The sequence below is a fragment of the Phocoena sinus genome, chromosome 2 (assembly GCF_008692025.1).
Source record: "Phocoena sinus isolate mPhoSin1 chromosome 2, mPhoSin1.pri, whole genome shotgun sequence".
Taxonomy (NCBI): Eukaryota; Metazoa; Chordata; class Mammalia; order Artiodactyla; family Phocoenidae; genus Phocoena; species Phocoena sinus.
Window position 1 is genome coordinate 94297815 of NC_045764.1, and position 27929 is coordinate 94325743.

Below are 27929 nucleotides of genomic sequence, written 5' to 3' on the forward strand. Positions count from 1 at the left end.
GGGCTTTTGTTTGTTGGAAGGTTTTTAATCACAGTTTCAATTTCAGTGCTTGTGATTGGTCTGTTCATATTTTCTATTTCTTCCTGATTCAGTCTTGGCAGGTTGTGCATTTCTAAGAATTTGTCCATTTCTTCCAGATTGTCCATTTTATTGGCATAGAGTTGCTTGTAGTAATCTCTCATGATTTTTTTTATTTCTGCAGTGTCAGTTGTTACTTCTCCTTTTTCATTTCTAATTCTATTGATTTGAGTCTTCTCCCTTTTTTTCTTGATGAGTCTGGCTAGTGGTTTATCTATTTTGTTTATCTTCTCAAAGAACCAGCTTTTAGTTTTATTGATCTTTGCTATTGTTTCCTTCATTTCTTTTTCATTTATTTCTGATCTGATTTTTATGATTTCTTTCCTTCTGCTAGCTTTGGGGTTTTTTTGTTCTTCTTTCTCTAATTGCTTGAGGTGCAAGGTTAGGCTGTTTATTCGAGATGTTTCCTGCTTCTTAAGGTGGGCTTGTATTGCTATAAACTTCCCCCTTAGAACTGCTTTTGCTGCATCCCATAGGTTTTGGGTCGTTGTGTCTCCATTGTCATTTGTTTCTAGGTATTTTTTGATTTCCCCTTTGATTTCTTCAGTGATCACTTCATTATTAAGTAGTGTATTGTTTAGCCTCCATGTGTTTGTATTTTTTAAAGATCTTTTCCTGTAATTGATATCTAGTCTCATGGCGTTGTGGTCGGAAAAGATACTTGATACAATTTCAGTTTTCTTAAATTTACCAAGGCTTGATTTGTGACCCAAGATATGATCTATCCTGGAGAATGTTCCATGAGCACTTGAGAAAAATGTGTATTCTGTTGTTTTTGGATGGAGTGTCCTATAAATATCAATTAAGTCCATCTTGTTTAATGTATCATTTAAAGCTTGTGTTTCCTTATTTATTTTCATTTTGGATGATCTGTCCATGGGTGAAAGTGGGGTGTTAAAGTCCCCTACTATGAATGTGTTACTGTTGATCTCCCCTTTTATGGTTGTTAGTATTTGCCTTATGTATTGAGGTGCTCCTATGTTGGGTGCATAAATATTTACAATTGTTATATCTTCTTCTTGGATCGATCCCTTGATCATTATGTAGTGTCCTTCTTTGTCCCTTTTAATAGTCCTTATTTTAAAGTCTATTTTGTCTGATATGAGAATTGCTACTCCAGCTTTCTTTTGGTTTCCATTTGCATGGAATATCTTTTTCCATCCCCTTACTTTCAGTCTGTATGTGTCTCTAGTTCTGAAGTGGGTCTCTTGTAGACAGCATATATAAGGGTCTTGTTTTTGTATCCATTCAGCCAATCTGTGTCTTTTGGTGGGAGCATTTAGTCCATTTACATTTAAGGTAATTATCGATATGTATGTTCCTATTTCCATTTTATATATTGTTTTGGGTTCGCTACTATAGGTCATTTCCTTCTCTTGTGTTTCGTGTCTAGAGAAGTTCCTTTAGCATTTGTTGTAAAGCTGGTTTGGTGGTGCTGAACTCTCTCAGCTTTTGCTTGTCTGTAAAGGTTTTAATTTCTCCATCAAATGTGAATGAGATCCTTGCTGGGTAGAGTAGTCTTGGTTGCAGGCTATTCTCCTTCATCACTTTCAGTATGTCCTGCCACTCCCTTCTGGCTTGTAGGGTTTCTGCTGAGAGATCAGCTGTTAACCTTATGGGGATTCCCTTGTGTGTTATTTGTTGTTTTTCCCTTGCTGCTTTTAATATGCTTTCTTTGTATTTAATTTTTGACAGTTTGATTAATATGTGTCTTGGCGTGTTTCTCCTTGTATTTATCCTGTATGGGACCCTCTGTGCTTCCTGGACTTGATTAACTATTTCCTTTCCCATATTAGGGAAGTTTTCAACTATAATCTCTTCAAATATTTTCTCAGTCCCTTTCTTTCTTTCTTCTTCTTCTGGAACCCCTATAATTCGAATGTTGGTGCGTTTCATGTTGTCCCAGAGGTCTCTGAGACTGTCCTCAGTTCTTTTCATTCTTTTTTCTTTATTCTGCTCTGCAGTAGTTATTTCCACTACTTTATCTTCCAGGTCACTTATCCGTTCTTCTGCCTCAGTTATTCTGCTATTGATCCTATCTAGAGTGATTTTAATTTCATTTATTGCATTGTTCATCGTTGCTTGTTTCATCTTTAGTTCTTGTAGGTCCTTGTTAACTGTTTCTTGCATTTTGTCCATTCTACTTCCAAGATTTCGGATCATCCTTACTATCATTATTCTGAATTCTTTTTCAGGTAGATTGCCTATTTCCTCTTCATTTGTTAGGTCTGGTGGGTTTTTATCTTGCTCCTTCATCTGCTGTGTGTTTTTCTGTCTTCTCATTTTGCTTATCTTACTGTGTTTGGGGTCTCCTTTTTGCAGGCTGCACGTTCGTAGTTCCCGTTGTTTTTGATGTCTGTCTCCAGTGGCTAAGGTTGTTTCAGTGGGTTGTGTAGGCTTCCTGGTGGAGGGGACTAGTGCCTGTGTTGTGCTGGATGAGGCTGGATCTTGTCTCTCTAGTGGGCAGGTTCACGTCTGGTGGTGTGTTTTGGGGTGTCTGTGGCCTTATTATGATTTTAGGCAGCCTCTCTGCTAATGGGTGGGGTTGTGTTCCTGTTTTGCTAGTTGTTTGGCATAGGTTGTCCAGCACTGTGGCTTGCTGGTCGTTGAGTGAAGCTGGGTGCTGGTGTTAAGATGGAGGTCTCTGGGAGATTTCCGCTGTTTAATATTATGTGGAGCTGGGAGGTCTCTTGTTGACCAGTGACCTGAAGTTGGCTCTCCTACCTCAGAGGCAGAGCCCTGACTCCTGGCTGGAGCACCAAGAGCCTTTCATCCACACGGCTCAGAATAAAAGGGAGAAAAAGTAGAGAGAATTAGTAGAAGTATGAGGAAAGAAAGAAGGAAAGGAGGAAAGGAAGGAAGGAAGAAAGAAGCAAAGAAGGAAGGAAAGGAGGGAGGGAGGGAGGGAGGGAGGAAGGAAGGAAGGAAGGAGGGAAAGAAGGAAAAAAAGACAGAAAGAAAGATGATACAGTAAAAATAAAATAAAGTATAATATAGTTATTGAATTAAAAAATATTTAGAAAAAAAAAAGGGACGGATAGAACCTTAGGACAAATGTTGGAAGCAAAGCTATACAGAGAAAATCTTACACAGAAGCATACACATACACCTTCACAAAAAGAGGTAAAGGGGGAAAAATCATAAATCCTGCTCCCTGAGACCACCTCCTCAATTTGGGGTGATTCGTTGTCTAAAGGAGGGAGGGAAGGAAGGAAAGAAAGAACGAAGGTAAAATATAATAAAGTTATTACAATTAAACTTAATTATTAAGAAAAAGAATTTTTAAAAAAAAGTCATGGACGGATAGAGCCCTAGGACAAATGGTGGAAGCTAGAGTATACAGACTAGATGTCACACAGGAGCATACACGTACACCTTCACAAAAAGAGGAAAAGGGAAAAAAATCATAGATTTCGCTCCTAAATTCCACCTCTTCAATTTGGGATCATTCCTTGTCTATTCAGGTATTCCACAGATGCAGGGTATATCAAGTTGATTGTGGAGCTTTAATCCGCTGCTTCTGTGGCTGCTGGGAGAGATTTCCCTTTCTCTTCTTTGTTTTCACAGCTCACAGGAGCTCAGCTTTGGATTTGGCCCTGCCTCTGCATGTAGGTCGCTGGAGGGCGTCTGTTTTTTCGCTCAGACAGGACGGGGTTAAAGGAGCCGCTGATTCGGGGCCTCCGGCTCACTCAGGCCGGGGGTTGGGGGATGGGGGAAGGAGGGGCACTGCGTGCGGGGCCGGCCTGCGGCGGCAGAGGCAGCATGACGTTGCGGCAGAGGCCGGCGTGACGTTGCACCAGCCTGAGGCCCGCCGTGCGCTGTCCCGGGGAAGTTGTCCCTGGATCCCGGGAACCTGGCAGTGGCGGGCTGCACAGGCTCCGCGGAAGAGGGGTGTGGAGAGTGACCTGTGCTCGCACACAGGCCCCTTGGTGACGGCAGCAGCAGCCTTAGCGTCTCCCGCCCGTCTCTGGGGTCCGCGGTTTTAGCCGCGGCTCGCGCCCGTCTCGGGGGCTCGCGCCCTCAGCCGCGGCTCGCGCCCGTCTCTGGAGTTCCTTTAAGCAGCGCTCTTAGACCCCTCTCCTCGCGCACCAGGAGACAAAGAGGGAAGAAAAAGTCTCTTGCCTCTTCGGCCGGTGCAGGCTTTTCCCCGAACTCCCTCCCGGCTAGTCGTGGTGCACTAACCCCTTCAGGCTATGTTCAAGCCGCCAACCCCAGTCCTCTCCCTGAGCTCCGTCCAAAACCAAAACCTTAGCCTCAGCTCGCAGCCCCGCCCGCCCCGGTGGGTGAGCAGCAAGCCTCTCGGGTTGGTGAGTGCTGGTCGGCACCGATCTTCTGTGCAGGAATCTCCCCGCTTTGCCCTCCGCACCCGTCGCTGTGCACTACTCCGCGGTCCCGAAACTCCCCCCTCTGCCTCCCGCAGTCTCCGCCCGCGGAGGGGCTTCCTAGTGTGTGTAAACTTTTCCTCCTTCACAGCTCCCTCCCACTGGTGCAGGTGCCGTCCTTATTCTTTTGTCTGTTTTTTCTTTTGCCCTACCCAGTTACGTGGGGAGTTTCTTGCCTTTTGGGAGGTCTGAGGTCTTCTGCCAGCCTTCAGTAGGAGTTCTGTAGGAGTTGTTCCACGTGTGGATGTATTTCTGGTGTATGCGTGGGGAGGAAGGCGATCTCCGCGTCTTACTCTTCCGCCATCTTCAAGGTCCCCCCACCTGCTCCAGTTTTAAAGTGCACAGCCAATTGTGTTGTTTCTCTAAGATGCTCCTAAGATGATTTCCTTTAGGAAGCATTCTCCAAACACGTTTTCTCCTTGCCCCTTCCTGTTAACAGAGGTTAGTTGACCCTCCCTGTTCTCCATGGAACCCTGGGTTTACCAGCACTTTTCACACCTTGTTAAAATCTTTGCTGTCAAGAGACTGAGAACTCCTGAGGGCAGGAACGTGTGAGATTCATATTGAATCACCAGTGCCCAGTGTAATGCCTCCCCATAGGAGGCACTCAGTACGAGGTTTTTGAATGAATGTTATGAATGGCTTTTAACCCGTTAAGAAACTAATGTTAGTTCAATAACGAGTTAGATGAACAGGTTTTTTTTTCAAATATTTATTTATTCGGCTGCATCAGGTCTAAGTTATAGCATGCAGGATCTTTAGTTGCGGCGTGCGGGATCTAGCTCCCTGACCAGAAATCGAACCCAGGCCCCCCGCATGTGGAGTGTGGAGTCTTAGCCACAGGACCATCAGGGAAGTCCCTAGATGACCAGTTATGATCATGAAACCCAAACAACTGAGTCTATGTTACTTTTCAGGGACAGATTTTGAAAGTAACATGTTCGTTATAGGGTAAACATGATTTCTTCCTTATTCAGCATGTCACAAACCACTTTTTTCAAAGTGGAGAAATGAGAATGTTATGAGACCCAGACTGTGAGGCTAAGAGAGTTATTCTGTAGGGTAGAACGCCCACAAAAGGTAAGCAGATACTTTACGCAGAGTTGGCAGATGATGAAACCTTAAACTATTGAATTTTTTTTCTTGCACTATCCCAAGTTAATTCTGTTTTTTTAATATTTGTTTTGTTTTTTATTTGTTTTTGTGAGGAGCACTGATGTAGCGGTCTGAAAGGTATATTTTGGAAAAAAAAATGTAGCATAAGAATGACCTGGTGATCCTTGTTTCCTTTTAGGGAGATCAGTCTGGCTGGCTGGTCCCGGGAGAAGGATACACACCTGCAGTCACCCAGCATGAGCAGCTTGCTAAAATTGATACAAAACTCCAAGAACTTTCTGCCATTTACCCAACAATTTCCAGCTCTTCTCCAAGATCTGAACATCAGAATGATGAGGTATGTTTAACTCTAGAGCCCATAGGCTGTTCAGGTTTATGTGTGCTAAAGCTAGTTCACATAATATGACAATCTGCTTGTTAACTAAAGAGGTTTCTTCCCAGTTGCCTTTTCAGTGGCTGCAACTGCAGTGATAGTGATTTCTACAAGTGTCTATTTTCCTTTGCCAGTTTCCACTTTCTATTCATTTTCTTTTCAGTTGGTAATTTGCTGAGATGAGGTGAAATATTTATTTTGATATTGTTATATCTTTATGATATAAGCTAATGCTTGATCATGATCGGGAGAGGAGAGGGAAGAAGGGAAGAGAATAGATACAGCACTCCTTAGTCCTTTGAGAGCTTTACTTCTTTTTGTTCCTTTGGTTCTAGGTGTTAGCGGTGGCAGTCACCTGTCCCTTACTCTGACACATTCTTCTAGCTCCTTTGATTTACCAGCAAGCAGTGAAGCTCACTCTGTTGATAACTTCTCTCCTGTGAGAATTTTGAAATGAGTACGTTTCCTTTCTGGATAGTTCCCTCAAATATTCTTTTACAAAGCTAACAGAGGGTGAAGAAAAACGGAAGGGTAACCACAGCTTTGGAGCAGTAAAATTCCTTTCTCCCCCTAATATTTCAGTACTTCGTGGGATCTAGTTTGGGGTTGGGTGGTAGTTTTTGCCTGAAGAGAAAATGGCTGGTCTTTTGTTATTCCACTAACCCTCTACCAGTTTTGTAAACATATCACCAAATCATTTTCTGTACAATATTAGATGCATGTGATTTTCCTGGTTTTTAAGAAGATTTAAATAATATCAGTAGCCTATAGGGAATAATTCTGCTTTATAGTCAGTCTTTTCTCCAACCTGTCAATTGAAGATTAGGGATCTGGGTTTGGATCAGTTGAAGCTACTTCAGAGGAAAGGAGCAGTGTTAAGATGTTCCAAAGAAAGTTTGGTCGTGATGGAACCTTATGGAGCCATCGCGGCTTCCTTAAATTATGTTCCTAAGGGCCAGGCACAGCTGCCTCTGAGCCCTTTACACAGCAGTATGGTGGGAGTGGGAACCACTGTTTTCTGGATTGAGATCAGACTTCTTGGAAGACAGAGAATTGGAATCTCTGTCCCTACCCAAATATACCGCAGGACTTTGACACATCAACAGGTATGCTGCTAGTTTATTTATGTTACTGGGTGCCATTTCCCAAAAGGAGGAAGCCAGGATGGGGGAGTAAAATGGTTCAGGGATATTCTTTGTTCTTTTTGTGTTACAGCTGATTTTTGTTGTTGTTGTTACTGTTGTTAGATATCAAGGGTTGCTGAGATCTCAAAGCTGGATAATGGTCCTAAAGATAGAAAATGTCTCTTTTGTGACCATCAAATGTTATTCCCGAAAGAGAGACTGAGAATTTAGAGATTTGTTTAACCATTAGGACTTCAGATAAAGTATGACTGTGGTCATTGTCATCTCCATCACATTTTCAGAGTTCACATTTATGGTTTAAATAAAATATTTAAAAAATAATCAGAGGGAAAACCAGTACATTACTTAGTTGTTACATACTGATATTATATATTTTTGTGTGAAACAGTATATTTAGAGAAAAGAGAAAACTGCATTTTGGGACTCTCACTGGCTGCAGAAACAGAAAAGTAACATCATAGTTGTTGAAAAGAAATAATTAGTGCTTCTTATATGCAAAAAAGAGTGTATTTTGAGGTTTCATTCAATTTCCTGTTGGCATTTCCTCATTTCTAACTAAAACCAGGATTGCATATTGAATTTTCAAGCCAAAAATGAAAACATGGCAAATTATTTTACGGATATTATTATTTTTTTAACATCTTTATTGGAGTATAATTGCTTTAAAATGGTGTGTTAGTTTCTGCTGTATAACAAAGTGAATGAGCTATACATAAACATATATTCCTATATCTCCTCCCTCTTGCATCTCCCTCCCAGCCTCCCTAGGTGGACACAAAGCACCGAGCTGATCTCGCTGTGCTATGTGGCTGTTTCCCACTAGCTATCTGTTTTACATTTGGTAGTGTATATATGTCCATGCCACTCTCTCACTTCATCCCAGCTTACCCTTCCCCCTTCCCGTGTCCTCAAGTCCATTCTCTACATCTGCGTCTTTTTTTTTTTTTTTTTTTTGGTACGCGGGCCTCTCACTGTTGTGGCCTCCCCCGTTGCGGAGCACAGGCTCCTGACGCGCAGGCTCAGCTGCCGTGGCTCACGGGCCAAGCCGCTCCGCGGCATGTGGGATCTTCCCAGACCGGGGCACGAAGCCGTGTCCCCTGCATCGGCAGGTGGACTCTCAACCACTGCGCCACCAGGGAAGCCCTATCTGTGTCTTTATTCCTGTCCTGCCAGTAGGTTCTTCAGAACCATTTTTTTTTTTTTAGATTCCATATATTTGTTTAGCATACAGTATTTGTTTTTCTCTTTCTGACTTACTTCACTCTGTATGCAAACTCTAGGTCCATCCACCTCACTACAAATAACTCAATTTCGTTTCTTTTTATGGCTGAGTAATATTCCACTGTGTACATGTGCCACACCTTCTTTATCCATTCATCTGTCGATGAACACTTAGGTTGCTTCCATGTCCTGGCTATTGTAAATAGAGCAGCAGTGAACATTGTGGTACATGACTCTTTTTGAATTATGGTTTTCTCAGGGTATATGCCCCGTAGTGGGATAGCTGGGTTGTATGGTAGTTCTATTTTTAGTTCTTTAAGGAGCCTCCATACTGTTCTCCATAGTGGATGTATCAATTTACATTCCCACCAACAGTGCAAGAGGGTTCCCTTTTCTCCACATCCTCTCCAGCATTTATTGTTTGTAGAATTTTTGATGATGGCCATTCTGGCTGGTGTGAGCTGATATCTCATTGTAGTTTTGATTTGCATTTCTCTAATGATTAATGATGTTCGACATTCTTTCATGTGTTTGTTGGCCATCTGTATGTCCTCTTTGGGGAAATGTCTATTTAGGTCTTCTGCCCATTATTGGATTGGGTTTTTTGTTTTTTTGATATTGAGCTGCATGTGCTGCTTGTAAATTTTGGAGGTTATCTTTGTCAGTTGCTTCATTTGCAAATATTTTCTCCCAGTCTGAGGGTTGTCTTTTCGTCTTGTTTATGGTTTCCTTTGCTGTGCAAAAGCATTTACATTTCATTAGGTCCCATTTGTTTATTTTTGTTTTTATTTCCATTTCTCTATGAGGTGGACCAAAAAGGATCTTGCTGTGATTTATGTTTTAGAGTGTTCTGCCTGAGTTTTCCTCTAAGAGTTTGATCATGTCTGGCCTTACATTTAGGTCTTTAATCCATTTTGAGTTTACTTTTGGGTATGATGTTAGGGAGTGTTCTAATTTCATTCTTTTACATGTGGCTGTCCAATTTTCCCAGCACCACTTATTGAAGAGGCTGTCTTTTCTCCATTGTATATTCTTGCCTCCTTTATCAAAGATAAGGTGACCATATGTGTGTGTCTGTTTTTGTGCCAGTACCATACTGTCTTGATTACTGTAGCTTTGTAGTACAGTCTGAAGTCTGGAAGCCTGATTCCTCCAGCTCCATTTTTCTTTCTCAAGATTGCTTTGGCTATTTGGGGTCTTTTGTGTTTCCATACAAATTGTGAAATTTTTTGTTCTAGTTCTGTGAAAAATGCCATTGGTAGTTTGATAGGGATTGCATTGAATATGTAGATTGCTTTGTGTAGTATAGTCATTTTCACAGTGTTGATTCTTCCAATCCAAGAGCATGGTATATCTCTCCATCTATTTGTATCATCTCTCTTTCATCAGTGTCTTATAATTTTCTGCATACAGGTCTTTTGTCTCCTTAGGTAAGTTTATTCCTAGGTATTTTATTCTTTTTTATTGCAATGATTTCAGATTTTTGAAACTATTGCAAGAAATGATTTCAAAAGTGATCTGAAAAATCACTTTCAGATTTTTCATCATTATTGTGTAGGAATGCAAGAGATTTCTGTGCATTAATTTTGTATCCTGCTACTTTACCAAATTCATTGATTAGCTCTAGTAGTTTTCTGGTAGCATCTCTACGATTCTCTATGTATAGTATCATGTCATCTGCAAATAGTGACAGCTTTACTTCTTCTTTTCCAATTTGGATTCCTTTTATTTCTTTTTCTTCTCTGATTGATGTAGCTAAAACTTCCAAAACTATGATGAATAATAATAGTGAGAGTGGGCAACCTTGTCTTGTTCCTGATCTTAGTGGAAGTGGTTTCAGTGTTTCACCATTGAGGACGATGTTGGCTGTGGGTTTGTAATATATGGCCTTTATTATGTTGAGGTAAGTTCACTCTATGCCTACTTCCTGGAGGGTTTTTATCATAAATAGGTGTTGAATTTTGTCAAAAGCTTTCTCTGCATCTATTGAGATGATCATATTGTTTTTCTCCTTCAATTTGTTAATATGTGTATCACATTGATTGATTTGCATATATTGAAGAATCCTTGCATTCCTGGTATAAACCCCATTTGATCATGGTGTATTATCCTTTTAATGTGCTGTGGAATTCTGTTTGCTAGTATTTTGTTGAGGATTTTTGCATCTATGTTCATCAGTGGTATTGTTCTGTAGTTTTCTTTATTTGTGACCTCTTTGTCTAGTTTTGGTATCAGGGTGATGGTGGCCTTGTAGAATGAGTTTGGGAGTGTTCCTCCCTCTGCTGTATTTTGGAAGAGTTTGAGAAGGATAGGTGTTAGCTCTTCTCTAAATGTTTGATAGAATTCGCCTGTGAAGCCATCTGGTCCTGGGCTTTTGTTTGTTGGAAGATTTTTAATCACAGTTTCAATTTCAGTGCTTGTGTTTGGTCTGTTCATAGTTTCTGTTTCTTTCTGGTTCAGTCTTGGAAGGTTATGCATTTCTAAGAATTTGTCCATTTCTTCCAGGTTGTCCATTTTATTGGCATATGGTTGCTTGTAGTGATCTCTCATGATCCTTTGTAATTCTGCAGTGTCAGTTGTTACCTTCCCTTTTTCATTTCTAATTCTGTTGATTTGAGTCTTCTCCCTTTTTCTCTTGATGAGTCTGGCTAATGGTTAACAATTTTGTTTATCTTCTCAAAGAGCCAGCTTTTACTTTTATTGCTTGTTGCTATCGTTTCTTTCATTTCTTTTTCATTTATTTCTGATCTGATCTTTATGATTTCTTTCTTTCTGCTAACTTTGGGGTATTTTTGTTCTTCTTTCTCTCATTGCTTTAGGTGTAAGGTTAGGTTGTTTATTTGAGATGTTTCTTGTTTCTTGAGGTAGGATTGTATTGCTATAAACTTCCCTCTTAGAACTGCTTTTGCTGCATCCCATAGGTTTTGGGTCGTCGTGTTTTCATTGTCATTTGTTTCTAGGTATCTTTTTTTTTTTTTTGCTGTACACGGGCCTCTCACTGTTGTGGCCGCTCCCGTTGCAGAGCACAGGCTCTGGACACGCAGGCTCAGTGGCCATGGCTCACGGGCGTAGCCGCTCTGTGGCACGTGGGATCTTCCCTGACCGGGGCACGAACCTGTGTCCCCTGCATTGGCAGGCGGACTCTCAACCACTGCGCCACCAGGGAAGCCCCTAGGTATCTTTTGCTTTCCTCTTTGATTTCTGCAGTGATCTCTTGGTTATTAAGTAGTGTATTGTTTATCCTCAATGTGTTTGTATTTGTTACAGATTTTTTCCTGTAATTGATATCTAGTCTCATAGCGTTGTGGTTGGAAAAGGTACTTGATATGATTTCAATTTTCTTAAATTTACCAAGGCTTGACTTGTGACCCAATATATGATCTATCCTGGAGAATGTTTCATGAGCACTTGAGAAGAAAGTGTATTCTGTTGTTTTTGGATGGAATGTTCTATAAATATCAATTAAGTCCATCTTGTTTAATGTATCATTTAAAGCTTTTGTTTCCTTTTTTATTTTCATTTTGGATGATCTGTCCATTGGTGAAAGTGAGGTGTTAAAATCCTCTACCATGATTGTGTTACTGTCGATTTCCCCTTTTATGGCTGTTAGTATTTGCCTTATGTATTGAGGTGCTCCTATGTTGGGTGCATAAATATTTACAATTGTTATATCTTTTTCTTGGATTGATCCCTTGATCATTATGTAGTGTCCTTCTTTGTCTCTTGTAATGGTCTTCGTTTTAACGTCCGTTTTGTCTGATATGAGAATTGCTACTCCAGCTTTGTTTTGATTTCCATTTGCATGGAATATCTTTTTCCATCCCCTCACTTTCAGTCTGTATGTGTCCCTAGGTCTGAAATAGGTCTCTTGTAAAGAGCATATATACGGGTCTTGTTTTTGTATCCATTCAGCCTGTCTATGTCTATTGGTTGGAGCATTTAATCCATTTACATTTAAGGTAATTATTGATATGTATGTTCCTATTACCATTTTCTTAATTGTTTTGGGTTTATTATTGTAGGTCTTTTCCTTCTCTTGTGTTTCCTACCTAGAGAAGTTCCTTTAGCATTTGTTGTAAAGCTGGTTTGGTGCTGCTGAATTCTCTTAGCTTTTGCTTGTCTGTAAAGGTTTTAATTTCTTTGTCAAATCTGAATGAGATCTTTGCTGGATAGAGTAATCTTGGCTGTAGGTTTTTCTCTTTCGTCACTTTAAATATGTCCTGCCATTCCCTTCTGGTTGTAGAGTTTCTGCTGCAAGATCAGCTGTTAACCTTATGGGGATTCCATTGTGTGTTACATGTTGTTTTTCCCTTGCTGCTTTTAATATTTTTTCTTTGTATTTAATTTTTTGATTGTTTGATTAATATGTGTCTTGGCGTGTTTCTCCTTGGATTTATCCTGTATGGGATGGTCTGTGCTTCCTGGACTTGATTGACTATTTCCTTTCCCATAGTAGGGAAGTTTTCAACTGTAATCTCTTCACATATTTTCTCAGTCCCTTTCTTTTTCTCTTCTTCTTCTGGCACCCCTATAATTCGAATATCGGTGTGTTTAATGTTGTCCCAGAGGTCTAGAACACTGTCCTCAATTTTTTTCATTCTTTTTTCTTTATTCTGCTCTGTGGTAGTTATTTCCACTATTTTATCTTCCAGGTCACTTATCCGTTCTTCTGCCTCAGTTTTTCTGCTATTGATCCCTTCTAGAGAATTTTTAATTTCATTTATTGTGTTGTTCATCATTGTTTGTTTGCTCTTCAGTTCTTCGAGATCCTTGGTAAACATTTCTTGTTTTTTTTTCCATTCTATTTCCAAGATTTTGGATCATGTTTACTATCATTACTCTGAATTCTTTTTCAGGTAGACTGCCTATTTCCTCTTCATCTGTTTGGTCTAGTGGGTTTGTACCCTTGTCCGTCATCTGCTGTGTATTTCTCTGTCTTCTCTGTCTTCTCATTTTGCTTAACTTACTGTGTTTGGGGTCTCCTTTTCGCGGGCTGCAGGTTTGTAGTTCCCATTGTTTTTGGTGTCTGCGCCCAGTGGGTAAGGTTGGTTCAGTGGGTTGTGTAGGCTTCCTGGTGGAGGATACTTGTGCCTGTGTTCTGGTAGATGAGGCTGGATCTTGTTTTTCTGGTGGGCAGGAACGTGTCTGGTGGTGTGTTTTGAGGTGTCTGTGAACTTAGTAGGATTTTAGGCAGCCTCTCTGCTAATAGGTGGGGTTGTGTTCCTGTCTTGGTAGTTGTTTGACATAGGGCCTCCAGCACTGTAGCTTGCTGGTCGTTGAGTGGAGCTGGGTCTTATCGTTGAGATTGAGATCTCTGAAAAAGCTTTCACTGTTTGATATTATGTGGAGCTGGGAGGTCTCTGGTGGACCAGTGTCCTGAACTTGGCTCCTCCACCTCAGAGGCTCAGGCCTGACACCCGGCTGGAGCGCCAAGAGACTGTCCTCCACACGGCTCAGAAGAAAAGGGAGAAAAAGAATGAAAGAAAGAAAGAAAGAGAAAAAAATAAAATGAAGTTATTAAAATAAAAAAATTAAAATTATTATAAATTAGAAAGTAATTTTAAAAAAAGGAAGAGAGAGCAACCAAACCAATAAACAAATCCACCAATGATTACAAGCACTAAAAACTATAGTAAAACAAACAAACAAACAAACAAAATGGACAGACAGAACCCTACGACAAATGGTAAAGGCAAAGGTATACAGACAAAATCACACAAAGAAGCATACAGATACACACTCACAAAAGGAGAAAAATGAAAAGTATATATATATTTTAAAAAAAAGAAAGAGAGCAGCCGAATCAATAAACTAATGTACCAGTGATAGTTAGCTGTAAATACTAAACTAAGATAAACATAAAACCAGAAACAAATTAGATGCAAAAAGCCAACCCCAAGTCTACAGTTGCCCCAAAGTCCACCGTCTCAGTTTTGGGATGATTTGTTGTCTCTTCAGGTATTCCACAGAAGCAGGCTACATCAATTTGATTGTGGAGATTTAATCCGCTGCTCCCGGGGCTGCTGGGAGAGATTTCCCTTTCTCTTCTTTGCCCAGCTCCTGGGATTCAGCTTTGGATTTGGCCCTGCCTGAGGGGCCTGTAGTTCGCCTGAGGTCATCTGTACCCTGCCCAGACAGGACAGGGTTAAAGTAGCAGCTGATTAGGGGGCTGTGACTCACTCAGGTGGGGCAAGGGGGTGGGGGGGTGGGGAAGGGAGGGGTATCAAATGCGGGGTGAGCCTGTGGCAGCAGAGGCCAGCATGACAGTGCAACAGCCTGAGGTGTACCGTGTGTTCTCCTGGGGAAGTTGTCCCTGGATCACGGGACTCTGACAGTGGCAGGCTGCACAGGCTCCCTGGAGCGGGAGGTGTGCATAGTGACCTGTGCTTGCACACAGGCTTCTTGGTGGCTGCAGTAGCAGCCTTAGCGTCTCATGCCCGTCTCTGGTGTCCTCGCTGATAGCCACGGCTCATGCTGGTCTCTTGAGCTTGTTTAGGTGGTGCTCTGAATCCCCTCTCCTCGTGCACCCTGAAACAATGGTCTCTTGCCTCTTAGGCAGTTCCAGACTTTTTCCGGACTCCCTCCCGGCTAGCTGTGGTGCACTAGCCCCCTTCAGGCTGTGTTCATGCAGCCAACCCCAGTCCTCTCCCTGGGGTCTGACCTCCGAAGCCCAACCCTCAGCTCCCAGCCCCCATCCGCCCCAGCAGGTGAGCAGACAAGCCTCTCAGGCTGATGAGTGCTGGCCAGCACTAATCCTCTGTGCAGGAATCTCCTCTTTGCCCTCTGCACCCCTGTTGCTACGCTCTCCTCCATGGCTCTGAAGCTTCCCCCCGACCCACCCACTCCTTGTCTCCGCCAGTGAAGGGGCTTCCTAGTGTGTGGAAACTTTTCCTCCTTCACAGCTCCTTCCCAGAGGTGCAGGTCCCGTCCCTATTCTTTTGTCTCTGTTTATTCTTTTTTCTTTTGCCCTACCCAGGTACCTGGGGAGTTTCTTGCCTTTTGGCAAGTCTGAGGTCTTCTGCCAGCATTCAGTAGGTGTTCTGTAGGAGCTGTTCCACATGTAGATGTCTTTTTGGTGTACTTTTGGGGAGGAAGGTGATCTCCACGTCTTACTCCTCCGCTATCTTGAAGCTATCCCCCGATATTATTTTTGGATTGGAATGCTTTTTGAATAATACACTGAAAGTATCTCGGATAAACCCTGCATATCTATTCAGGTGACAAATGGCCTCCAGTCTATTGCTGAACCACAAATATTCATAATGCATAGTCATGTTATTTTTATTTTTAACCTTTCTGCAAACCATTAATTCACCAGTAGCTTTTCTCCATGCTCCCTTAGAAAGAATGTCTTTTAAATGAAATATAAATTTCTGTTTTTCAGCAATCAATTCCACAAATATTAATCAAGTACTCATTGCATGCAGGGAATTGTAGGTCATTTAAACACGAGTCAGTGGCTTCACAGGCAAATTCTATCAAACATTTAGAGAAGAGCTAACACCTATCTTTCTCAAACTCTTCCAAAATGTAGCAGAGGGAGGAACACTCCCAAACTCATTCTATGAGTCCACCATCACCCTGATACCAAAACCAGACAAGGATGTCACAAAGAAAGAAAACTACAGGCCAATATCACTGATGAACATAGATGCAAAAATCCTCAACACAATACTAGCAAACAGAATCCAACAGCACATTAAAAGGATCATACACCATGATCAAGTGGGATTTATCCCAGGAATGCAAGGATTCTTAAATATACACAAATCAATCAGTGTGATACACCATATTAACAAATTGAAGGAGAAAAACCATATGATCATCTCAATAGATACAGAAAAGGCTTTTGACAAAATTCAACACCCATTTATGATAAAAACTCCCCAGAAAGTAGGCATAGAGGGAACCTACCCCAACATAATATAGGCCATATATGACAGACTCACAGCAAGCATCATACTCAATGGTGAAAAACTGAAACCATTTCCTCTAAGATCAGGAACAAGACAATGTTGCCCACTCTTGCCACTATTATTCAACATAGCTTTGGAAGTTTTAGCCACAGCAGTCAGAGAAGGAAAATAAATAAAAGCAATCCAAATTGGAAAAGAAGAAGTAAAACTGTCACTATTTGCAGACAACATGATATACATAGAGAATTGTAAAGATGCTACCAGAAAACTACTAGAGCTAATCAATGAATTTGGTAAAGTAGCAGGATACAAAATTAATGCACAGAAATCTCTTGCATTCCTATACACTAATGATGAAATATTTGAAAGAGAGATTAAGGAAACACTCCCATTTACCACTTCAACAAAAAGAATAAAATGCCAAGGAATAAACCTACCTAAGAAGACAAAAGACCTGTATGCAGAAAACTATAATACACTGATGAAAGAAATTAAAGATGATACAAACTGATGGAGAGATATACAATGCTCTTGGATTGGAAGAATCAACATTGTGAAAATGACTACCCAAAGCAATCTATAGATTCAGTGCAATCCCTATCAAACTAGCAATGGCATTTTTCACAGAACTAGAACAAAAATTTTCACAAGTTGTATGGAAACACAAAACATCCCGATTAGCCAAAGCAATCTTGAGAAAGAAAAGCGGAGCTGGAGGAATCAAGCGCCCGGACTTCAGACTATACTACAAAGCTACAGTAATCAAGACAGTATGGTACTGGCACAAAAACAGAAATATAGATCAATGGAACAGGATAGAAAGCCCAGAGATAAATCCACGCACATATGGTCACCTTATCTTTGATAAAGGAGGCAAGAGTATACAATGGAGAAAAGACAGCCTCTTCAGTAAGTGGTGCTGGGAAAATTGGACAGCTACATCTAAAAGAATGAAATTAGAACACTCCCTAACCGCATACACAAAAATAACCTCGAAATGGATGACGGACCTAAACGTAAGACTAGACACTATCAAACTCTTAGAGGAAAACATAGGCAGAACACTCTATGACATAAATCACAGGAAGATCCTTTTTGACCCACCTCCTAGAGAAATGGAAATAAAAACAAAAATAAACAAATGAAACCTAATGAAACTTAAAATCTTTTGCACAGCAAAGGAAACCATAAACAGGGCAATAAGACAACCCTCAGAATGGGAGAAAATATTTGCAAATGAAGCAACTGACAAAGGATTAATCTCCAAAATTTACAAGCAGCTTATGCAGCTCAATATCAAAAAAGCAAACAACCCAATCCAAAAACGGGCAGAAGACCTAAATAGACATTTCTCCAAAGAAGATATACAGATTGCCAACAAACACATGAAAGGATGCTCAACATCACTAATCATTAGAGAAATGCAAATCAAAACTACAATGAGGTATCACCTCACACGAGTGAGAATGACCATCATCTAAAAATCTACAAACAATAAATGCTGGAGAGGGTGTGAAGAAAAGGGAACCCTCCTGCACTGTTGGTGGTAATATAAATTGATACAGCCACTATGGAGTACAGTATGGAGGTTCCTTAGAAAACTAAAATTAGAATTACCGTACGACCCAGCAATCCCACTACAGGGCATATACCTGGAGAAAACCATAATTCAAACAGAGTCATGTACCACAATGTTCATTGCAGCTCTATTTATAATAGCCAGGACATGGTAGCAACCTAAGTGTCCATCAACAGATGAATGGATAAAGAAGATGTGGCACATATATGCAATGGAATATTACTCAGCCATAAAAAGAAACAAAATTGAGTTATTTGTAGTGAGGTGGATGGACCTAGAGTCTGTCATACAGAGTGAAGTAAGTCAGAAAGAGAAAAACAAATACTGTATGCTAACATATATGTATGGAATCTAAGAAAAAAAAAGAAGGTTTTGAAGAACCTAGGGGCAGGACAGGAATAAAGATGCAGATGTAGAGAATGGGCTTGAGGGCACGGGGAATGGGAAGGGTAAGCTGGGACAAAGTGAGAGAGTGACATGGCCATATATACAGTACCAATTGTAAAATAGATAGGTAGTGGGAAGCAGCCGCATAGCACAGGGAGATCAGCTTGGTGCTTTGTGACCACCTAGAGGGGTGGGATAGGGAAGGTCGGAGGGAGCCGCAAGAGCGAGGAGATATGGGGATATACGTATACGTATAGCTTATACGTATATGGGGATATACGTATACGTATAGTTTCTGTTATAAAGCAGAAACTAACACACCATTGTAAAACAATTATTCTCCAATAAAGATGCTTAAAAAATAAATAACGACGAGTCAGGCACATATAGAACTGTGGAGTCAGACAACCTCACTTCAGGTTCTGACCCTTCCACTTATTGGCTCTGAGGACTTGGGCATTAATTAGAAGCACTCTAAACCCCAGTTGCCACATCTGTAAAACAGTAATGATAATATTATTCTTTAGTGTTCTTTTAAAGTGTAGATGAGTTAATATGTGTAGAGTACTTAGCATGGTATCTGACTCAAAACTCAACCCAAGACGTTATTATAATAAGTGACTTAAGGAACTTATTTCATTATGAGAGACACAGAATGCACATAGACAACTGTAGCACAAGACGTTATAGATAAGAACAGTAGAAGGCTATGAGCAAAGTGCTGTGCTGGTTCAGAGAGAGAGAAAGCACATCCAGAAGGGATATCAAGAAAGTTCATTTCTACAAGTGCGAGATAGGAGGAGGAAGAGAAACAGTGAGTGAGGCAGAGGGGGTCCTGAGAAGGCCCTGAGAAGGCTGCCATTACACAGCATGAGGTTGAAAACTGGTGGTCTGCAGGGCAAACTGGGTTCACAGGTAGGGTTCCTTTAGACCACTTAGGGTTTACAATTTTTTTTTTAGCAAACATTTAAAAATTGGGTGAACTTATATAAAAATCCAAATTTCTAGTTTCTCTTGAAAAGTTAGAACATCTGGCAAATTAGGCTTGAAGCCTTGCTTGGCAAACTACGGGACTGAGCTAAGTAGGAACTGCTGCTTTCTGTGGAGCACAAATTCTCCAGCTTGCTATATGCCATCCTTCACGCCATACTGCATTGCCTACAATACATGGGCCTACTTCATGCATTTATGTAACTTGCCCAGCCCCTGCACAGGTCATCAAAGTGTCTTTGAATTCCTGCTTATTTCACAAGAGATGGTGTGGTGGTTGATGTTGAGTATCCAGATTAATATGTGGCTTCACCTCTGACCTGAAAGCAGCTCATAGGATCCTGGAGGATAGGATGTAAACATAGACCAGGTTGTGCCATGACCGACCGTACAAGGAAACCCGAAGTACCACAATATGGGAACTGATTTTATGAGAAGTACAGAAAACATATGCTGGGGGAGCACAGAGAAAGGAAAGGTTATATAATGAAGGAGTGATATTTTTAAAATTCCTTTGGAAGTTTTAAAATTTTGGTCAAGAAACTAGTTTCCCAAACAAGTCGAAACATTCAGGCTTTCTGACTTACCTGACTATGGCAACTCTAAGATGATAAACTAGTAGGCATGGTAAGCCTGGGATGATAAACGTACCTGAGTCAGAATAATTTGAGGGACTCCAGAGAGGTGACTCAGATTAAGGAAGCATTGGTTGTGAAAGCGGCAGGTAAGAAATCTTTTCCTTAGGAGCTTGCTGATTACAATGTTCTCATGAGGTGCCCTCGCTCTTAACTTCATAGTGATGTTTTAAAAGCAGCATTTGGCTTTTATATATCTGATTTCTTTAGCGTAAAACAAAGCATGTGGTCACATTCAGAAGGAAGAATGGCATGTTACTGCTATTGCTGTAATGTGAGTAATGTCATGTGGTTGCAGTTTTACATCTGCTTTTTATTTTCATTTCATCTTAGCGAAAGAGAACTAATTGAAGCAATTTTTTTCTTAGGATCTGTGGTTTAACTGTGCATACCTCTCTGTATCCATCCCCTAACCCTCCAACAAATCAGGTAGTTCTTTCCACATATTGTAAATCCCACCATAAAATTGAGTGATGTTCTATAATTTAGTTACAGTATTTCTTATTTGCAGCTGTGTTAGATTCCAGCTTTCGCCAGAAATATCCAAGATATAGGAGTTATGTAAGCACTCAGCTTCGTAAATCCTTAGCAACTGGATTCAATAATAAATTCTATTCAGTTTGGCTTTCATGAAGAAGTGTAATTTATTCATCTCATGCAATCAGTCTTACTAAATCTAGAATTCCAGTTCATCATTAGATGTTGTTTTCCTGGTTGGGAGAGAGTCTTCAGAAATGGCTCTTATTGTCATGAGGCATTTCTTTGTTAAGTCAACTAGTTTAATTGACTATAAAAGTCCTTCTCACTTGATGTATTTTCTTGTTCTTAAAATACTGATTTAGTTGTATACGATTTGGTAAGACCAACAAAAATGAACAAACATTTGAGGAAAATTGTAGGTGTATTTATCTCTTTTCTTGCCAAGAGAATACCGACCAACAATTAACTGTGTTTTGGTCTCTTGTTTCAACGTTAGCTAAACTTGAGGAAATATAAAACATGGTTAGACATGTAATCTTGAAAGATGTTTTACTACTGAGTTCAGGGATTTGTAGAGTTCCAGTAACGGCATGCTGTTCACTTGACCTCACATTACTTACTATGCTGGTCAAGGGCAGGAACTGAGGAATCTTTTATATATGCTAGTCACAAGCACAGAAATCTTATTGACCATCTGTTCATTTCAAAAAACTATAGAAGTAGGCCACAAGAGCATGGATTTCTGAACTGAGGAATAGACAGGAAGTTACTTCAGATGTCCTTGCCTCTGATGCTAACCTGGCAAACGTTCCCAACTAAATCTGGGGAATTCTTCTTGCCACCTATGTTTTACAGATTCCTTTGCAGTTTTTGTTTATATTTCTTGGTTTTTCTGTGTTAAACCTCCTGTGTAGTCAAGGTTTCTTTCATTTCATGGAAGTATTTCAAAATGATAAAAACAATCTGGCTGAAAGATTTTTTTCTTTACTTTTAGTACTGCCAGGCAAATGATCCATCTGATACCAGGAAATAGCAGTAGCCTATGGAAAAGTATACCATTAGCTTGAAAACACAGGGCACGCTGGCTTTATTTAGGCAGGTTTGTGTTTTTCTGGCCCTTAACTCATGCCTTATTTTCATATCAGATAACTTATGGAGGCATGAGTAATTTCCTCTGTATTTGGCTTTTAGAAATGAGTTTACTTAGCTTCAAAGACACCTGTTGGCTCAGTCAACACCACCGATATTTTTTTAAGGATGAACTTAGAATCCCTTGGCAATCAGTCAAATCAACAAATACCTCTTGACCTCAGGGTCTATTCTCTTCTTGTCGCTCCTTAGATATTCTGTGCATATCATGGAGAGCTTTTACTGAACTGAATTTTACTTTAACTGAATAAAAGCATTTCTGTATGACTCAGAAATATATAAACAATATGGATGGTCAGAGAATCTGCTCAAAACTTTCTACCAGAGGAAATCAAGCTTCTTCTGATGATCAGGAAAACAGATGGTACTGATTGGCACTTTGATGTGACAATAGAACCTCTCCTGGCCCCACAGAGCTTCTTGAATGTACCAGTGAGCAACCTTTGCCAGAACCAGTGATTGCCTTTTCTTGCTCCCTCTTGGCCTCTGTTTTCATCACATGCTATCCTTCAAATATTTGTACTATATGGTTATGCTATCAGAGACTGAGACTGAGGAAAGATGTTATATATCCTTGGATTTAATTGTGGAGAATTGCAGACTCATAAGCTTTCAGAGTTGAAAGAAACTTTCTTAGAAGAAATTGAGACCCAGAAAGAAAAAGTGACTTGCTCAAAAATACCCAGCTGCTTATACCAGCAAAACTGGGGCTAAAATCTCACCTTTAGGCCAGTATCTTTTGGGTACAGAGTCACATTGTCAGAGCAGAATGAAAATAGCCTTGGTAGAATAATTTTTTGTTTTCTTAAAAATAAGGAATGACTTTTTATGCTTATGAAATCATTACATGTTTACTGTAGAAATTCAGGAAATACAAAAACATCTAAGAAAAATAAGATAAAATCATCAAGGTTTTTACCATTAGGTTAAATTTCCTTCCGGTCTGTTTCTCTACAGGTGCGTACACATATACACATACATACACAGTATACCAGTTAGAGTTCTGGGCAAGGAACAGAAAAAACACCCAACTTGGATTTTGAAGATAATGAGATGAAGGAACTATTTACAGATATAAAGGAGCCAGTAAGAGATGTTGGGACACTTAGGACTAGCAACAGTGGGTAGGGAGAAGAAAAAGTGTTTTGGAGCTTAGGGAGAACTAGAGCTGTGGTAGAATAATCTTCCAGGGTAGCTTCCTTGGCCCCTTGTACCTATACAGTTATGACATGGACTGCAGCAAAAACTCCTATTGAAGAGGGATACCTGACACTGCTCTGCTGTGTTTCCTGTCTTACATTCTTCTGAGAAGACTGGCTCCAAGTGTGGCCTCTGTTTGCCTCTGAAAATGAATATTCAGTTGAATCTAAGAAAACTCCCCTTAATGGGCACCTCAGGGATACATTGCTGCCCAAACCATAATGCCAAAGCAGTGAGGGGAAAGGGAAGATACCCCAAACTCTTCTTCTTCCTGCACTCCAATCTCCTAACACTCCTTCCCTCTCATTGACTAAACCTAACCACAGACAGAGGTCAAGGAGAAAGAGTAATTGTCCCAGCTTGCATCAGATGTTCATGACAGTTTCTCATTCTTGTCTCGGTGGGCATTTGGCTCTGTGCATGAAGCTGTTCTGAACATTCGTATACAAAGTTTGAGTCATACATTTTCATTTCTCTTGGATAGATTCACAGGAGTGGAACTTCTGAGTCATAGGATAGACAAGCGTTTAACTTTTCTTTTTTTCATTTTTATTTCTTTTTATTAAGACTAAGAAAATGAAATAAATAGGAAACATTGACACCCAGGAACATGAAGGCTTTGGCTGGTGTTTTTTTTTTTTTTTTTTTAGCATCTTTATTGGAGTATAATTGCTTTACAATGTTATGTTAGTTTCTGCTGTATAACAAAGTGAATCAGCTCTCTGTATACATATATCCCCATATCCCCTCCCTCTTGCGTCTCCTCCCACCCTCCTTTGCCCACCCGCTAGGTGGTCACAAAGCATGGAGCTGATCTCCCTGTGCTATGCGGCTGCTTCCCACTAGCTATCTAATTTACATTTGGTAGTGTATATATGGCCATGCCACTCCCTTACTTTGTCCCAGCTTACCCTTCCCACTCCCCGTGTCCTCAAGTCCATTCTCTATGTCTGCATCTTTATTCCTGTCCTGCCCCTAAGTTCTTCAGAACCATTTTTTCTTTTTAGATTCCATATATATGTGTTAGCATATGGTATTTGTTTTTCTCTTTCTGACTTACTTCACTCTGTTTGACAGACTCTAGGTCCATCCACCTCACTATAAATAACCCAATTTCGTTTCTTTTTTATGGCTGAGTAATATTCTATTGCATGTATGTGCCACATCTTCTTTATCCATTCATCTGTCAGTGGACACTTAGGATGCTTCCATGTCCTGGCTATTGTAAATAGAGCTGCAATGAACATTGTGGTACATGACTCTTTTTGAGTTATGGTTTTCTCCGGGTATATGCCCAGTTGTGGGATCACTGGGTCGTATGGTAGTTCTAGTTTTAGATTTTTAAAGAACTTCCAAACTGTTCTCTATAGTGGCTGTATCAATTTACGTTCCCACCAACAGTGCAAGAGGGTTCCCTTTTCTCCACACCCTCTCCAGCATTTATTGTCTGTAGATTTTTTGATGATGGCCATTCTGACTGGTGTGAGGTGATACCTCATTGTGGTTTTGATTTGCATTTCTCTAATGATTAGTGATGTTGAGCATCCTTTCATGTGTTTGTTGGCCATCTGTATATCTTCTTTGGAGAAATGTCTGTTTAGGTCTTCTGCCCGTTTTTGGATTGGGTTGTTTGTTGTTTTTGATATTGAGCTGCATGAACAACATTTAACTTTTTGAGAAACTGTCAAACAGTTTTCCAAAGTGGTTTTGCCATTGTATACTGACACCAACAACGTGTGAGAGTTTGCTTTTTCTATACTTCTCCAACGTTTAGTTTGAACAAACATTTTCATGTGGGTCATTCTAGTGGCTAGTGATACCTCATTGGGATTTTAATTTGCATTTCCCTGATGACTTAATGATGTTGAGGACTTTTTCATGTGCTTATTTATCACTTATGTTATCTTCTTTTATAAAATATCTGTTCAAGTCATTTTAGAACTGGATTTTTAAATATTATTGATTCTTAGTGAACTAAGTGAACTGTGTGAACTTAGTGAACTGTGTGAGTTCCTTGTATATACTGGTTACGAGTCCTGTGTCAGATTTGTGTGCTATATTTTTCTCTCTGTGGCTTTTCTATTTTCTTAGTGGTGGCTTTGGATAAGTAAAATTAAAAAATATTGATGAAGTCTGGTTTACACATTTTTTCTTTCTGTTTTTCTTTTTTGTGCCTAGCCAATGATTTCAAAGACCATAGTTGTAGATTATTTAAAATGTCCTTTTTTTAAAAAAAAGATTTCTATTTAAAAATGAAATACAACTTGAGTGTTTTTCAGGTCACTATATTCCATAGACAGAATGTGTGCTTACCAAATTCATATGTTGGAATTTAATCCCCAGTGTGATTGTGTTTGGAGGGGAGGCCTTTGGGAGTAATTTGGTCATGGGGATGGAGCCCTCATAAATGTGTTAAGTGCCCTTATAAAAGAGACCCAGAGAGCTTCTTTGTCCTTTTTATTATGTGAGGACGGAGCCAGAAGATGGCCATTTAGGAACTAGGAAGCAGGCCTTCACTAGATACAGAATCAGCCTGAGCCTCGATCTTGGACTTCCAAGCCTTCAGAACTGTCAGAAATACATGTCTGTTGTTTATAAGCCACCCAGTCTGTGGTATTCTGTAATAGCAGCTCAAACAGACTGAGGCAATGTGTATCCTACTTCAAAGTGGGCCATAAAATACTGGATGCTTAGAGCTGCAAGGAGACCTTGATACCATCTATTCCAAACTCCTCCCTAACATTAGATTTCCTTCTTAAAGATATTGCCAATCATAATTCACCCTCTGGTTGCTTCTAGAGATTGAGAGCTACAGAAGTGAGTCCCCTTTTGGGGAAAATAAGATGTAAAAGAGTCACTTCTTGAAATTGAGATACTCTTTTAATAGTCTCCTCAGTAGAATTTTATACAAAATGAATTTCATTGGTGTGATCGCTGAGAACCAAAATTACAGTCTGTTGGCCAGTGCTTATCCAACTTCAGGATTGTAGTTTGTGTTGGGATACAGAGTGGGACCAGTCTGGGTCCATGTCTGGGCCGTGACAGCGTGGTAAGTGCAGTGAGGGAACTTGCGGCATGACTGCAGAATAATTGCCCTTCCTGGGTATGTCAGGGAATATTTTATAGTGAAAACGTGTTTGTGCTGAGCTCAAAAAGAGTAGGAATCTCTATGAGGAGTTGGAAGGAGGAGGCATAGAGGGTGGAGAACTAGCAGTGGTGAATATTGCCGAAGCTTTGTGTCAGAGACCCAGGTAATGGGAGATGAGCCTGAAGGGCTGAGAACTTTGCACTTTAAGTTGATAGTTCTCAAATTTTCGAGCAGTTGTGCCTCAGGTGGTCAGTCCTCACTCCTTACCTATTGAGTCAGAGTCTCCAGGGTGGAGGCTGGGCCTTTGAATATTTTCACAGACTCTGTATGTGAGACTGAAGCCCACTGGAGTTTGAAAACTACTAGTTGAAGTGAAGAAGCAGTGAGAAAGAGAGAAGGGCCTTGATTAAAGATGTATTAAAAGTGAAACGGTGCCTATTCTTGATCAACTCTGTGTAAGGAATGAGAATGTGGGAGGATTCTGCTTAAGCAACTTTAAAAATGTCATTTATACCAGTTACTTCATAGCAACAGAGTAGGAAATCTGTGGAGGAAATGTAGGAAGTTTAGTTATAGATACAGGGCCAGCTTACTGTCAAGAAATACCCATTTAAATCACCTAGAAACAATACTAACTTTGGGAGGATATGGTTCTGTCAATTCAAATATTGCTGATAATAATGAGATGCTTTCCTTATATAGTGCTTATTCTTTTCAAAGGACATATTCAGCTCATTTTTTAAAAATTAATTAATTGATTTGGCTGCGTTGGGTCTCCATTGCTGCACGCAGGCTTTCTCTAGTTCCAGCGAATGGGGGCTACTCTTCGTTGTGGTGCGTGGGCTTCTCATTGCGGTGGCTTCTCTTGTTGTGGAGCATGAGCTCTAAGCGTGCGGGCTTCAGTAGTTGTGGCACGTGGGCTCAGTAGTTGCGGCTTGCAGGCTCTAGAGCGCAGGCTCAGTAGTTGTGGCACGCGGGCTTAGTTGCTCCATGGCATGTGGGACCTTCCAGGACCAGGGCTCGAACCTGTGTCCCCTGCATTGGCAGGCGGATTCTTAACCACTGTGCCACCAGGGAAGTCCCTCATATTTGTTAGGTACTAAGATTTGCTGCAGGGCTTCCCTGGTGGTGCAGTGGTTGAGAGTCCGCCTGCTGATGCAGGGGACACGGGTTCGTGCCCTGGTCTGGGAAGATCTCACATGCCGTGGAGTGGCTGGGCGCATGAGCCATGGCTGCTGAGCCTGCGTGTCCGGAGCCTGTGCTCTGCAACGGGAGAGGCCACAACAGTGAGAGGCCCGTGTACCGCAAACAAAGAAACAAAAAAAAAAGATTTGCTGCATGCCGGCGATGTACTGTGATGACTTTTGGGCTAGATACTATTATTATCATTTTGCTGATGAAACTGAAGTTCAGAGAGGTTCATTGATTCCCCTAAGGCCATCTCAGTCAGGAACCAGGTAGAGCCAGGGTTCAAAACTCCTGACTTTACCAAGCTCAGTTCTCTTTTCACTGTTACATAGCTGCCTCTCATAACATAGAGGGGAAGGTTTTAATTTTATTTTATTTTATTTATGTATGATGAACTTGAAGTCCAGAAAAACAGATTTGCCCGTTTCCAAGCTGATAAGTACAGAGCAGGGATCAAAGCCGAGGTCCCTGCTTCCCAGCCGCTGCTCTTTTCACTCTAACTTCCTGCTTTCCAGGTGATTGAGTTTATTTCCTTAGTTGTTTAGTATAGTTGGACCTTTTCTCCCTCAAGTAGGAAGAGTTTAGTGAATTATAAATATTGAAGGGAAGAAATACTGTTTGAGAAGCAAAGCCAGCATTCAGGCCTCAGTTGCTCTGGAACAATGTGTGATGGTATGGTTTCAGCCTGTTCATGAAATTTGTTTTTTTTATTTAGGAACCTGACCTTAATGGTGATGATAGAAATACAGAAATAACTCCAGGAGAAAAGGTACTTCAGAATACCAAAGAGCAACGGGATCAGCAGAATCGGTTGAGAGAGATAGATGAAAAGCTAAGAAAGATGAAGGAAAATGTGGTAAATCTTTTTTTATTTAAAGTAACCAGTGATTGTGTTAAAAATGTTCCAATTTTCTTTGACTGATTTATGACTGTTTTTATGTGTTACATCAGGCAAGAAAGCTAACGTGGGTATTGGTCAGTAAGGATTTGAATAAAGGCTAA

At 40.6% G+C, this 27929-nt stretch overlaps 1 protein-coding gene across 1 annotated transcript in view; it reads left to right on the top strand.

The window, feature by feature from the left end:
• The window catches only part of FSIP1 (fibrous sheath interacting protein 1), a 213529-nt gene that overhangs the window by 52232 nt on the left and 133368 nt on the right, over positions 1–27929 (top strand). Inside the window, exons 8-9 of the mRNA XM_032623071.1 lie at positions 5755–5913; positions 27643–27783. Coding sequence (XP_032478962.1) covers positions 5755–5913; positions 27643–27783 — 300 coding nt within the window. The remainder of the gene's footprint in view (positions 1–5754; positions 5914–27642; positions 27784–27929) is intronic.